The sequence below is a fragment of the Brachycentrus maculatus genome, unplaced genomic scaffold (genome assembly GCF_059751285.1).
Source record: "Brachycentrus maculatus isolate JH-2025_06_01 unplaced genomic scaffold, ASM5975128v1 h1tg000064l, whole genome shotgun sequence".
NCBI classification, from domain to species: Eukaryota; Metazoa; Arthropoda; class Insecta; order Trichoptera; family Brachycentridae; genus Brachycentrus; species Brachycentrus maculatus.
In genome coordinates this window covers 399,782-413,083 of record NW_028280818.1, presented here as the reverse complement: position 1 = coordinate 413,083, position 13,302 = coordinate 399,782, and the positions used below count along the sequence as shown (strand labels likewise).

The 13,302-nt window shown below is 35.6% G+C and overlaps 1 protein-coding gene across 9 annotated transcripts in view; it reads right to left on the bottom strand.

The window, feature by feature from the left end:
- Positions 1-966: 966 nt before the first annotated feature.
- The window catches only part of msn (serine/threonine-protein kinase msn), a 47,860-nt gene continuing 35,524 nt past the window's right edge, over positions 967-13,302 (bottom strand). For 6 of the 9 annotated variants that reach the window (XM_088256596.1, XM_088256602.1, XM_088256597.1 and 3 more), the window contains 6 exons: positions 7,250-7,562; positions 5,949-6,169; positions 4,550-4,743; positions 3,531-3,657; positions 2,799-2,933; positions 967-1,357 (listed from right to left, as the gene is read on the bottom strand). In XM_088256596.1, coding sequence (XP_088112722.1) covers positions 1,109-1,357; positions 2,799-2,933; positions 3,531-3,657; positions 4,550-4,743; positions 5,949-6,169; positions 7,250-7,562 — 1,239 coding nt within the window. In that variant the 3' untranslated portion in view covers positions 967-1,108. The remainder of the gene's footprint in view (positions 1,358-2,798; positions 2,934-3,530; positions 3,658-4,549; positions 4,744-5,948; positions 6,170-7,249; positions 7,563-13,302) is intronic. The other 3 variants (XM_088256600.1, XM_088256604.1, XM_088256601.1) reach the window with 1 other exon arrangement.

Here is a 13,302-nt window from a genome sequence, read left to right as displayed (position 1 = left end):
AGTACAGTCGGTGAATGGTCGTCAGCGGTCTTCCGGGGCGCCAGAATCCTCGGGGTCGGAACAAGAGACACTAAGACGTTTCGTTTTATTAAGACATTATCAAACATCTGTGTATAATGTCTTAATAAGACGAAATGCGTCACATATTATCATATATCGTAGTCGTACAGGAGAAAGTGACCAACTAAACTAAACGTAAAATGTCCAGGAGGGCCATTTAAGTATTTTTTTCATGGCAAGAAAATAAACATCAATGCAGTTGGTCATTTTTAAATCAGTCAATATATTATACTTCCAAGTTCAAAATCCTTTGGAATTTTTTTCAGGGCAATATTAAGCTAGTATTACATCAAATAGTCAATGTTCACGTTTTTGTAAAAAATGCACTTGGTCACTTTCTCCTGTATGACTACGATATATGTAAATAAAAGTAGAATTCAATCCAACAACCTTGTTCAATTTTGGATATATTACCAAAAATTTAAAATGGAATTCTACCAACTGTCTGCAGTTACAAGAAATAACCACGAAAATGATCACAATATAGAAACAGAGAATGTTAGTATTGTGACCGATTGTACGGAGTTTACCATCGTATAGGTCTATATGATAATTAAAGAAAACACTTCGTTTTTTACCACTTGAGTTTAATTATAGACTACATGTTTCAGAAGCTAAACTTCCATCATTCAGGTCTGTATAATAACTGTTATATAGTTATTATACAGACTGTATAATAACTGTTATTATGTTATTATTGTCTGTATAGTTATTATACAGACCTGAATGATGGAAGTTTAGCTTCTGAAACATGTAGTCTATAATTAAACTCAAGTGGTAAAAAACGAAGTGTTTTCTTTAATTATTGTAACATGTCTTACCACAAAGTTAATGCCGAAACAATAAATAAAATAGGTCTATATGTGTCGAGAGACGGTATGTGCGGAGGTTGGCGGCCAGGTTACCAGTTGGCCAATATTATCACAATATAGAAACGGAGAATGTTAGTATTGTGACCGATTGTACGGAGTTTACCATCGCATGGGTCTCGAGAGATGTGTGTCGAGAGATGGTACATATGTGTGGAGGTTGATGGTACGCGGCCAGGTTACCAGTTGGCCATGCCGGGCTTGTTGAGCGTCATGAAGTAGATCTGGCAGGAGGAGCCGCCCTTGGCCGAGGAGAAGAACACCTTGTCGTTGCGCTCGCAGAGGAACTTGAGCCGCTGCGCCTTCTTGTGCATGAACACGCCGTCCAGGTGGCCCGACTCCACGGAGCGGATCTCGATGGCCTTGTTGCCCCACCCCATGATCTGCCCCGTGCCGATGTACGCCACCGACGTCGGCATCTCTCCCCACTGGACAAACAGTCATTATCAACAAGGTTATCCTAATTATTCAACGAGGTGTGTACGGTGCTAACTAGCCATCACACCGCTTCGCCACAGCGGAAAACAGAGAATAGAACACCACACCAATCTGTCATTGCAAATTTTGTATTTTATATTAACACTATTACTCTAGTTCTACTTATAATACCTATTGTATTTTTGCCAGTGCCCTTTACTATGACCTAAATTATATTGTATAACCACACACAGGCCATGCCTTTGTGGGATCTTTTTTTAAATTTATATTTCATTCATTTTTTTTTTGTATTTGAATTTATGTCATGTTTGTATAATGCAAAAGAATTTAAAATAAAGAAAGAAAAAAAATATCTTCGCCTCATTCCACATTCATGCATGTCCTCATACACATCCGCCGATTATTCCGACTCGTGACAAAATCATGTAAAATTTTCCTCAGTCTTCTATTTCCACTACATTCGCCTCATATATTTGTTATGCTGTTATTTTGTCATTCATCTGTTCCACGTATCGAAACACACCTTTCTTAATTTTATCCATAATGGTATCTCAGACTTAAACTAACTAACCATCACGCCGCTTCCCCGCAGGGATAGGCAGAGAGAATAGAACGCCACACCACTCTGTATTTGCAAACATTCTTCGCCTCTTCTATGTCCATGCATCTCCTCATACATACCCGCCGATTGTTACGACTCCTAACCTGACCACTTTCAAGTATTTGATCTCAGACTTGTGCCCCAAGTATTTGAAATACTTGATCATGCCAAGCTTTCCTCGGTCTCTCTCGGCTCTTACTTCCAACTACATGGGCTTTATAAATTTATTTTACCGTTCTTTTCTCACTCATTAAATTCACATGCCCGAACAATGTCAACACACCTTATTTAATTTGATGGATAATGCTTAATGCCTTGTATTCTTACCTTATTTGACCATTGGATCATTTGTGTCGCTTACTTTCAAAATCCGCCAGATCCAATTTTATATTTTAAAATAAATACTCTATCGGAATGCCAATTGTGGGTTTTATTGTTTAAAATATTGAAATACTTGAAAACCCTGCTAAAAAATACTTGAAAACAGCGTTGTATTTCAAACTCTGCTATATTCATGAAACTTGCCTTCTGACCCATATCGGCCAATCAGAGAGCAGGGATAGGTCAAAAATTAAGATAAAGTCATTATCGGTTTGTGTCTCGTGTTTTTTTTTAAATACTGAAGAAATTCAAAAAAAATTTTTAAATATTCTATTTCATAATATTTTATCTAATGATAGACAAATCTTTGAAACATAAACGTTATCCGGAGAATATTGCATTTTTTGTAAAATTGACTTACATGGATCTGGCGGATTTTGAAAGTAGGCGACACATTTGATCGATCATGAATTTGAAAATCAAACTGTAGATATTGGAGTTATTCTCACCTGTAGGACTATGTTCTTGCTCACTCGGCCGTATGTGTTTACGTACACGCCCTCGTTGTCATAGCACAGCAACAGCTGCATTCCGCTGGAGTTTGGCAGGGGGACGATGCAGTGGGGGGAGATGGCGCCGGCGGTCTACAAAGTATTCGAGACATGTATACTTTATGATAAAATAATATGTTTTCTCTTTTTAAGTATATTATTGGTTCGAAAAATACTTATCTAAACAAGGATGAACATATAAAAAACAAGGAATTATTTGTTAGCCTGAAATATTGTAATTATTATTGCTTTATATATAGGAAGTGACATATTTCAGATATCTATATGGTCTGCGAACATTTGTATAAAACTACTTTTTGAGTTTATTAATGTATTTATTGGACAATTTATTTATTTTAACTTCATGTACAGAAAATAAATAAGTACACTGACGGGATTATTGCTAAAAAGCAATATCTTCCAACCAACCAAAATTTATACAGCGCTGTTTTCTTCCAAAATCATCTCAAGGGAGCTTTACAATTTGCAATAATTTAAACATTTAAAAACAATATAGCTATAATAAATAAATATTATTCACTTCAATGTATGTAATTTATTAAAGATGTTCTCATTGTTTATGAGAACATCTGTAGTTATCAAAACTAGTCGTGTTTACATTAATAAAATCAAAAAAGTGGTCTTATACAAGTGCTTTATGCTTATATTGCGATTGAATATTATACGTACGTGTTTAGGTAGATAAATATCATAAACGGTAGCTGAATCCAAGTCCACGGCGTGGAAGCCATCCGCTGAGCCGTAGATCACCTTCAGGCGGGTTCCTTCTTCTATTGTGAGATCAACTAAAAGGGGTCTGAAAATATAAAAATGCTAAATTAAATAACAACAAAAACAAGTAACTAACCATCACGCTGCTTAGGCAGAGAAAATGGATCGCCACGCTGATCTGTCTTCGCACACATTCTTCGCCTCTTCCACATTCATGAATCTCCTTACACATACCCGCCGATTATTCCGACTCCTGAAGAAATCATGACAAGCTTCCTTTTTTATCTTCTATTTCTCTACTACATTTGCCTCATATATTTGTTTTATATCATTCATCCATTCCACATGTCAAAACCATCTCAACACACCTTTCTTAATTTAATTGAAAATGCTTTTCTCAGGCTTGCGTTCTTTCCATATTTCATCATTGGAACATCTACCATAAATGGTTTCGCCGCACTGCTTTCCCAATCTAACACAGATGGCTTGTCTCATTGTCATTGTCATGTATTCTTTTTTTTTTTATAATTTTTTTTTTTGGAAAACCAAGAGAATATTTCGAAAAAAAAATAACATAAAATGATAGAATACAAAAAAAAAAAAACAATTCCAATTATAGGTTTCCTTCCACCTAAGTAATCTAAAAATAAAAAAATTAAAATAAACTGTCATAACAGTATAACTACATATATAGAAAATTTCTCTATCAACTGGTCAAATAGACATCAACAATATTTATTTTAAACGTATTAAAAGAAACATTATTGATGTCTTATTTCATTAAGCATTTCATTGCACATATTGCAGGCTCGATTTAAAAATGAATTTTGGTAGGACTCGGTGTGCATTTTAGGGATTTTAAATAAGTTTTTGTTTCTGGTCTGTGCTCCCGGGACTCTAAAATTGATGAGCGATAAAAATCTTCTTATTTCTTCGTGGTTGTTGGCTATTTATATGAAAGTGGGTATGGGAGTGACCTGTGAATGAGTTCCCCGAAGCTCTTGAAGGCCATGAACTTGTGGTAGGGCTTGGGCGCCCAGGCGTATATCTCTATGCTGTCCTTGAGCGCGATGACCAGGAACTTGATCCGCTCGTACTTGACTATCTTGAAGTGCACGGCGCCCTGCAGGTCTCCCACGTTGATCCACCCGTTGCGCCTCTCCACTTGTTGCTGCAAAACCAAGACGCACATCTCACTGCTAGATACGGCACTGCACGCACCGCAATCAAATTGTGGTGACCCAGGTAGGTCCCTAAACAGACAGTGGACCTACCGAGGCGGCAGTTTACAACAGTGACATATTGGAGGCTATAAAAGCCCTTACACACGTGCAATCGCTCTCTTTTTCGTCACCTGCCCACTCGACCAATTGCATCCAGAGCCAAGAACTTCACGCCGCAAGAATTAATGTTAACTTAACACACTATCTGCGGGAAGGGTAATTTTACCTTTTCACTCGACTCATCGTAAATTGCTTGTAAGTTATTTTTACGCATGACTTTTGATCTCATATCAATGTATACAGTATGGTTAAATGTGTTCACTTCTTTTCAGAGATGTTTATCTCTATTATAAGCGCGAATCCGCCAGCAGATAGTGTGTTGATTCCATGACTTTTATTTTGTTCAAGTTAGTTTTAGATTCCTTAACTTTTAATTACATTTTTATATCTTAAATTAATAAACTGTTTTTTTGAGGAAATATGTACGACTTACATTGCTAAGCAATCTTCTGGTGAGTTCAAAGAGCGAGGTATGTATTCACACATGATCATACAATACCCACACCTGATTTGGTAACCCCGAATACTTCCCCTCAAAATAAATCAGAGGTAGCCAATTACTGAAATTTGTCAGCAGTGTATTTCACTTCAAAAATCATAATATATATAACAAAGGTCTCTTTAAAAATTTTATTTGATAAAAATACCATACAGATTCTCTGTACTGTAATCCGAACGCTCCACTAGTCCGAACATAGGGTAAATTTTCTGTGTTCGGGTTATAGAGGCCCTTTTGCAGATGCTTTCTGAAGATGTTTCTTCATAAATGAATGAATCAATCTCAGCAACAAAATGACACACACACACACACACTCAATCTTCCGCTTCATTATGGCCTCTTAGGGCGTTTGTGCACTATACGAAATTTTACTGTCCGGTAGTCCGTTTTTTTCAAATAAAAGCGACTACAACAGATTAGCGTGATGGAGTTCTAGCGCCATATTCGTGCACTGATCCAGAAAATGACAGACAAGTGCACAAGCCAATCATCCATTTTTTTATGCTAACCGGAGTGCTGGACAGTTAAATTCCCTGTGGTGCACAAGTGCTTTAACAACTGATTGCTATTATCTTTAGTAATCCAAGGACTCACATCCGCGAGTCCGTCCGTCCTGAGTATCTTGCTCTTGAGCCAGCTGAGGTAGTAGACGCGCACGCGGTTTTTCTTGCCCGACACGGTGACCAGGATGTTCTGGCCCTCCAGCACCTCCATCTGCTGGAAGCGGCGCCGCGAGATCAGCTGGTACACCTTGCCCTGCCCCGAGCGGTCCAGCAGCATCAGCCCGTTCTCCGTGCCAATCAGGAGGTTAACGCCTGAATGTGAAGGTCATTAATTGAATTCTAGTAGTAATATCTATCCATTCTTAACCGCTTTAGTGCTGAGATTTCTTCTTATATATCGTGGGTTTATTGGCAAAAAACGTGAACTCTAAAAACCCTGTTCGAATAATCCCTGTTATTGAAAGCTTTGAGCCTGAATAAAATACCTGCTTTTAAACTCAATGTTGAATTTACTTCTTAAACAGTTTATAGAACGTTGAAAACTTTATAATATGCATCATTTGCATATTTTCGAGTTAAGCTCTTTTGCCAGTACACCCAGTACCCAATGATATGTGCTAAAATCGCTGAAGACTTTTGTTGCTAAATTTTTCCTTTTTATTAAGTGTGCACAAAATCATCAACATTTTTCTCAAGTATTGACCACTCCACATATGGAGACGGACAATACTTCTATATATTTAAAAATAAGTGCGATATCAGAAAAAACATAATTCATTTCATTCATGACTCGTCCTCAGACTATCGATGTGCATTCTCCAATTGATAAACATTCTAATTTAATCATCACTATTGAATACTTTGAGTATAACAAACGTTTTTCTGCGCTTTCATCATCACTATTGGATGAATCCGACATTGCAAGGGCGAAAACAATAGTCCATGTCCAATTTCACCCCGAAATTTTAGCATACATATGAGAAAAAATCTCAGCGCTAAAACGGTTCAAATTTTAGAATAAACACTTGTTTGATTTGCCCGAATACAATTCGGGTAGGTATTTTGCTGACACAGTGATTTGCCCGAATCCAGCTCGGATCATTCCCCCCACCAGTCTAGATATATCTATTCCTTCTTTGTTTTTTTTTCTTTCCCAATATTGTTTATTTATGTTTTATACTGATTTATTATATTTAAAAAAAAAACATAATAGTGAAAAAAAGGGTGGCTTCTTTGACCGACTTTCTTCCAAGAGGTTGGCCACAGGAGTGGTTAAAGCAATGTTGGAAGGATTAAAATTTTGTAAATTTTCCAAGTATGGTAAAATTTGAATTATCCCATCGGCGAATCATCGGTGCTTTTTAAATCTGCGATGAAGAGCTGCAAACTCACCCCAGAGCGCGGCGCAGAGTATCTCCGAGTTGAAGCGCTTCTTGTACTTGCGTATCTCGGGCGTGTCGCTGCCGACGTCGTGGCTGGTGGGCGTGACGTTGACGTTGACGTGGCTCTCGCGGCGCGAGGGGCCGCCGCTGCCGCCGGCGCCGAAGCCGAAGGTCAGGAAGCTGCGCTGCTTCTGTTGCAGGGGCAGAAACTGACTGCTGAGCGGGCCCGGCGAGCCGCCCAGGAAGGACTTGGAGGGGGTGGATGCCGCCGAGGAGGCGGAGGCGGAGGCGGGGGAGCGGGGACTGTGCCGCGAGCGGTGGAACTGAAAACATCACAATATTACATTACTAAAACAATACATTTAATAATAAAAATACATCGAGGAGTATTGGAAGCAAACGCAATGATCTCCAAACTAATGAATAATCTAATTTGAACGAAATTTCACTTAATAAATAATTCAATTTGACTGAAAGGTGACTTAATTAATAATCTGATTTAGCCGAAATATGACTCAATACAACCTGATTTGGCTGAAATGTGATTCAGTAAATAATCCGATTTGGCCGAAATGCGACTCAATAAATAATATGATTTGGTTGATTTGGTCAAAATGTAACTCAGTAAATAATCTGATTTGGCCGAAATGCAACTCAATAAATAATATGATTTGGTTGATTTGGTCAAAATGAAATTCAGTGAATAATCTAATTTGGCCGAAATGCGACTCAATAAATAACATGATTTGGTTGGTTTGGTCAAAATGTAATTCAGTAAATAATCTGATTTGGCCGAAATACGACTCAATAAATAACATGATTTGATCAAAATGTAATTCAGTAAATAATCTGATTTGGCCGAAATGTGACTCAATAAATAATCTGATTCGGCCGAAATGTGACTCAATAAATAATCTGATTTGGCCGAAATGTGACTCAATAAATAATCTGATTCGGCCGAAATGTGACTCAATAAATAATCTGATTCGGCGAAAATGTGACTCAATAAACAATCTGATTTGGCCGAAATGTAACCCAATAAAAAAATCTGATTTAGCTAAAATGCGACTCAGTAAATAATCTGATTTGACGGAAATCAATTAATGAAAAAGTAAATATTTATATTTATGTTTTTATACTGAAGCTGAAATCAATTAATGAAAAAGTTAATATTTATGTTATATGGAAATTGTTTGGAGATTATTTGCTTCCAGTATCCTCATTTCAGCCGGCTCATTATAAAATAAAAGGAAGAAAAAAATAACATTAAAAAAAAAACTCAAAATATTTTCTCTATTTGTATTCAATTTGAAATATCTGTTGTAATACTTTGAATTAAGACAACAGTTGAAATTTTAAAACAGATAAAAATAAATACAAAATTTTAAGATATGAGCGCAGACTGAAAGTATTCAACTACATAGATATAAATAAAAAAAAACAATCTTTACTTAAAAATTAAAAATATAAAATTATAAGCAGATAATGCAATTCACTAGACAATCAAGCAGAACATACACATGTATTTTACCACAAGACATGATAGATGATATATATATTAATGGCGAAATGTTACAAAATTAAATGAATGAAAATGAATATAAATAAAAAAACGTCTCCACCAATTTCACCAAAACCACGAAAATTAAATTAATAATGTACGCAAATGTTTCTGAAATAAAAGAACTGTTAAAAAAAAGAAACAGAAATAAAAATAAAAGTAAATTATAAAGAAAACAGTACACCTAAGCACATTTATACAACATTTATATAAAGTAATACATTCACAATGAGATTTAAAAGCCGACCAGAAATATTTGTTTAATTATTTTCATATTTTACATAGTCTTTTTTACTATATGGAAATTTGACTGGGAACATTCCGTATGGACGAGGTGTTCATTTACATTATTTAACCCTTTGACTGACTTTAATTAACCCTCTTTTGCAAGGCATCAGGTTTGCGAGGCCTAAGACGACCACTGCTGACAATTCGTCGGCAGTTTTTGTCTGAACTTCGGGATGCGGACTTGACTTGGAGGATGCTAGACAGCTGGCGGCTGACAGCAAAGTCTGGCAGTTTGTAGACTCCATATAATCCACAAAGGGAGCATATATCGCTCACTCCTTTCAAGAACGTCATAAATCAAAATTGACAATTTTCAGATGTGCATGTTTTCAGAATGCCCAGAAAATGTACTATATCCCAGCAAAAGAGGCATATTTTTAGGTTAATATTTACCCTGTACAGGGCAGAAAGTGTTGTTTTTGCATTTTGAAGAAAAGGTATTGTTTAATTAATTTTTTTTTAAATATACTAAATATTTTTTAAATGGAGAAAAAACTTTCAGGTTTTACCTAAAAAGATCTGTTGCACAGTAAAAAGTTCAATAAGTGGATTGATATTTATTTTTAATACATTGTATTATATTTTTAAACTTTAAAAACGTTCTCCTGAAAAGTTTTTTGATTTTTGACATTCTTGAAAGGAGTGAGCGATATGGTAAAATAATAACAATAAACCCTTTGACTGATGAGATTTAATTTGGAAAAAGGGAAGGTCTTTTATTTGGAATATATGATATTAATATATGTTGGAAACATAAGAAATAATACTTTATTTCCTATGTTTCCAACATTACGCGATGGAGTCCACTACAGTCCATACGGGAAATCCGCAAAGACCAATTTTTTTACCCGTATGTCGTACGGGCAAATAATTTATCAAATTATTAATTGGCGGGGATTTGGTGGGGTGACCATATCAATGTAAATATCGGGACTCAAATCAAGTGGCCACTTTTTTTTACAAATAATGTAAATGTACAAAAGATTGTAGCATATGGTAGTTTGACATATATTTTCGAAGCAAAGCACACATGATTCTTCTGACCAAATTATGCTTTCATTTCAGTTGTCAGATATAGATAATTCTTATACCAGACACATTATTAAATATTAAAACCCTTATCCGCACCCCAATGGTGCATAGGGCACTGCGTCATATTAAACGCAGTGTTATCTTGATCGTTTACACATGAAGGAAAGGTGATCAGCCCTCCGCTTCAGGTACCAGTCCAGGATAATATTGAATAAATATGACAGTGAAAAAATCACTCATATTTATTTTACCCCCCTTGGGAATCGAACCCGGGACCTCCAGAACGGTAGCCGAGCGTGCTGACCATTACACTTCGGAGGCGGACACATAATTGTTTTAAAAGCAATTTTAAGGTTAGGCATGTCAGTCTGCGCGAGGTTATTTTACTAAATAAAGCGTAAATTTTTCCACGTCAAACATCTCACAATGTTGCCAGTTGATTATCTTTCAAGGCCGTGAAATTTTAACAAATGGGAAAATAAATAAAATAATAATTTTGACTCTTAGTATTGCTGCCAGTGATGTGATTAATTACTGTAAAAATTTGCAAATTTCCATAAAAAATTTTCAAATATTTTTGGCCGGCCTTTGATACAATTTATTCATCATGCATGATCATCGTACTTATTTTGTATGCATCAGTTTGTGAATGGCGGTCTTAACACATTGTTGTCAGGTGGTTTTTTCATCAACCCCGACCCTAATTATACTAAGACAGCCTGCCGCCCGACCCTCAGTATACTAATCACAAGTAACCGCAAACCCAATTCCCATCTGTACAATATTTTTTTTGGCGTCTCTCGCTCTCTACCAAAAGTAAGCAAAAAGAACGCTTATAAGCGTCTCTCGCTCTCTACCAACAGTGTGAAAAATACGCTTTTAAGCGTTTCCCGTAAACAATGTGTTTAAATAAATTACAGCAATCAATCAAGGAAACTTTCCGTAGGTTATTTTCACACAGAGATTAAGGAAGAAAAAAAAATTGCAACAATTTTTGGCATTCTCTGTGCTCATCTTTCGAAACTGCAATAGTTATAGACCATTAACCTTTCGGAAGTATGTACAAATCTCACTGTCCAAAACTGATGATTGAAAATTACTAAAACCCGCCATTTATTTTGTCATTTTTAATCTAACAATTTTTTTAACCTTATCTGCACCTAGTGGTGCATAGGGCACTGCATCCTATTTAAGAAATTTTATCTTGATTGTTGAATACACAAAGGAAAGGTTATCGGCTCTTCGGTTTGACAACAACTTTTGATGAACATACGAGATATGTCTTCCCGCGTTCAGGTGATAATATAGCAGAAGTATCACATACATTCGTATGGATAAGTCGGTTAATTTTTGGTTAACTTTTGATTAATCTATTAATGGGTTATCTTCAATAAATTGTAATATAAAATCACAATCAAGAATGCGCAGTTCAATACAAGAAGTTATTATGGTGATAATAATTGTTGACATAGATATTTTCAAAGTGAAACTTCTGTAGGGATGATTGCGTAATGAAAGTGCTGTGCCATGATGATGCTAGCATGAATGCGAGATGGCATGATTCTATCGCATACCACATACATTGGTGAGCATTATTATCTTAAGATCTAAGAATAGTTAGAAAAGCAACATCACATTCATATATCGGATATGAGTGCGATTACCCATCTATATTATTTTAGTAGCATATATTATTTTTATTGTATTGTTTATTATGTATATGCCATACGACCCTCTTGAAATGAAGATAAATAAATAAGAACACAATGACTGAAGAAAATATAAAATAAAAAAAAATTATATTTCAAGCTTTGAAAACAAGGGTTTACACTATCTTCCGCTGAGCCCATAAATTTTAAAACAGTTATATTAAACAGATAATACTGTGACTATATTAACATTTAATATGCAAGAACCGTCAATTTTGTTCAAATAATTTTTCTTATAAGATTTTTTTTTTAAATTCCATTGGAACCCTGATCAAAAATTTTTATTTAAAAAAATATACATATACTTATATATATATACTTCCAAGTTTAAAATCCCAGGGGAATTTTAAACTTGGAAGTATAATATATTGTCTTGTTAAAAATGACTAACTGCATTGATGTTTATTTTCTTGCCAAGCAAAAGCGACTTAAATGGCCGTCCTGAACATTTTACGTTTTGTTAGTTAGTCACTTTCTCCTGTACAACTACGATATGTGAATTTTAAAAAAATATTGTGACTTTTTTTTCATTTGCCAACTCAATTGAAGGTTATTGCACAAAAGGATGATTTTAGAACAAATTGCAAATACAGACGCAGACACCTCACAAATGTATTGTGTTACCACCCGTAACACGAAACATTTGTACATTTGCAGTTTGTCACCAACAGAGGATGAATTATAGTATATACAAGTACAAAAAACCTTGACAGGAAGCTTTCACAGTGACAGTTAGCCTACTTGTGTGAGGAGTGAATACAGATAAAGGCGGGGGTAGTATTACGAGCCCTGTGACAAAATAAAACTGCGACAAAATATAATCAAATCACCCAAAAGTGACCAGAATCGGTTCCATATCAGGCCGTTGGATCAACCGAGTATCAAAAAAGATTTTTCACGGACAAACTGTGAGATCATTTAGGAAAACTTGTGAGTGAAAATCGGCAGTGTAAAGGCAAAGGGGCATATCTGTCTCAGACCAAATTTTACAGGAGAGCAAAAACAAACTTGTAAAATTAAATAACTCATTTGTTTTATGTATTTTTTATATGTACATATCTCAATAAAACTAAAAAAATATAGCAACTACTGCTATATTTTTTTGCCAGATTATGGAATACGCTATTTTAGACATTTTGTAGAACAAACTTAGAAAATGAAAAATTTGACAGATACACCCCTTTGCCTTTACACTACCGAAATATACTGCTTTGAAAATTTTTCAAGGAGGTAATAGTAAAAATTATTTACAAGGAGGTAACAATAAAAAAATTATAAGTCATTATCTCACTTTACCCAATGGTGCATAGGGCACTGCTTCATATTGACGCAGTGCTATCTTAATTTTTACTTTCATGAAGGCAAGGTGATCTCTCTCGCACTTCAGAGACCGGCCCAGGGTAATATTGGAACCTGAAACGCCGGACTGATCAAAGCAACATTGCATCAATTTGAGATAGCGCCCTATGCGTT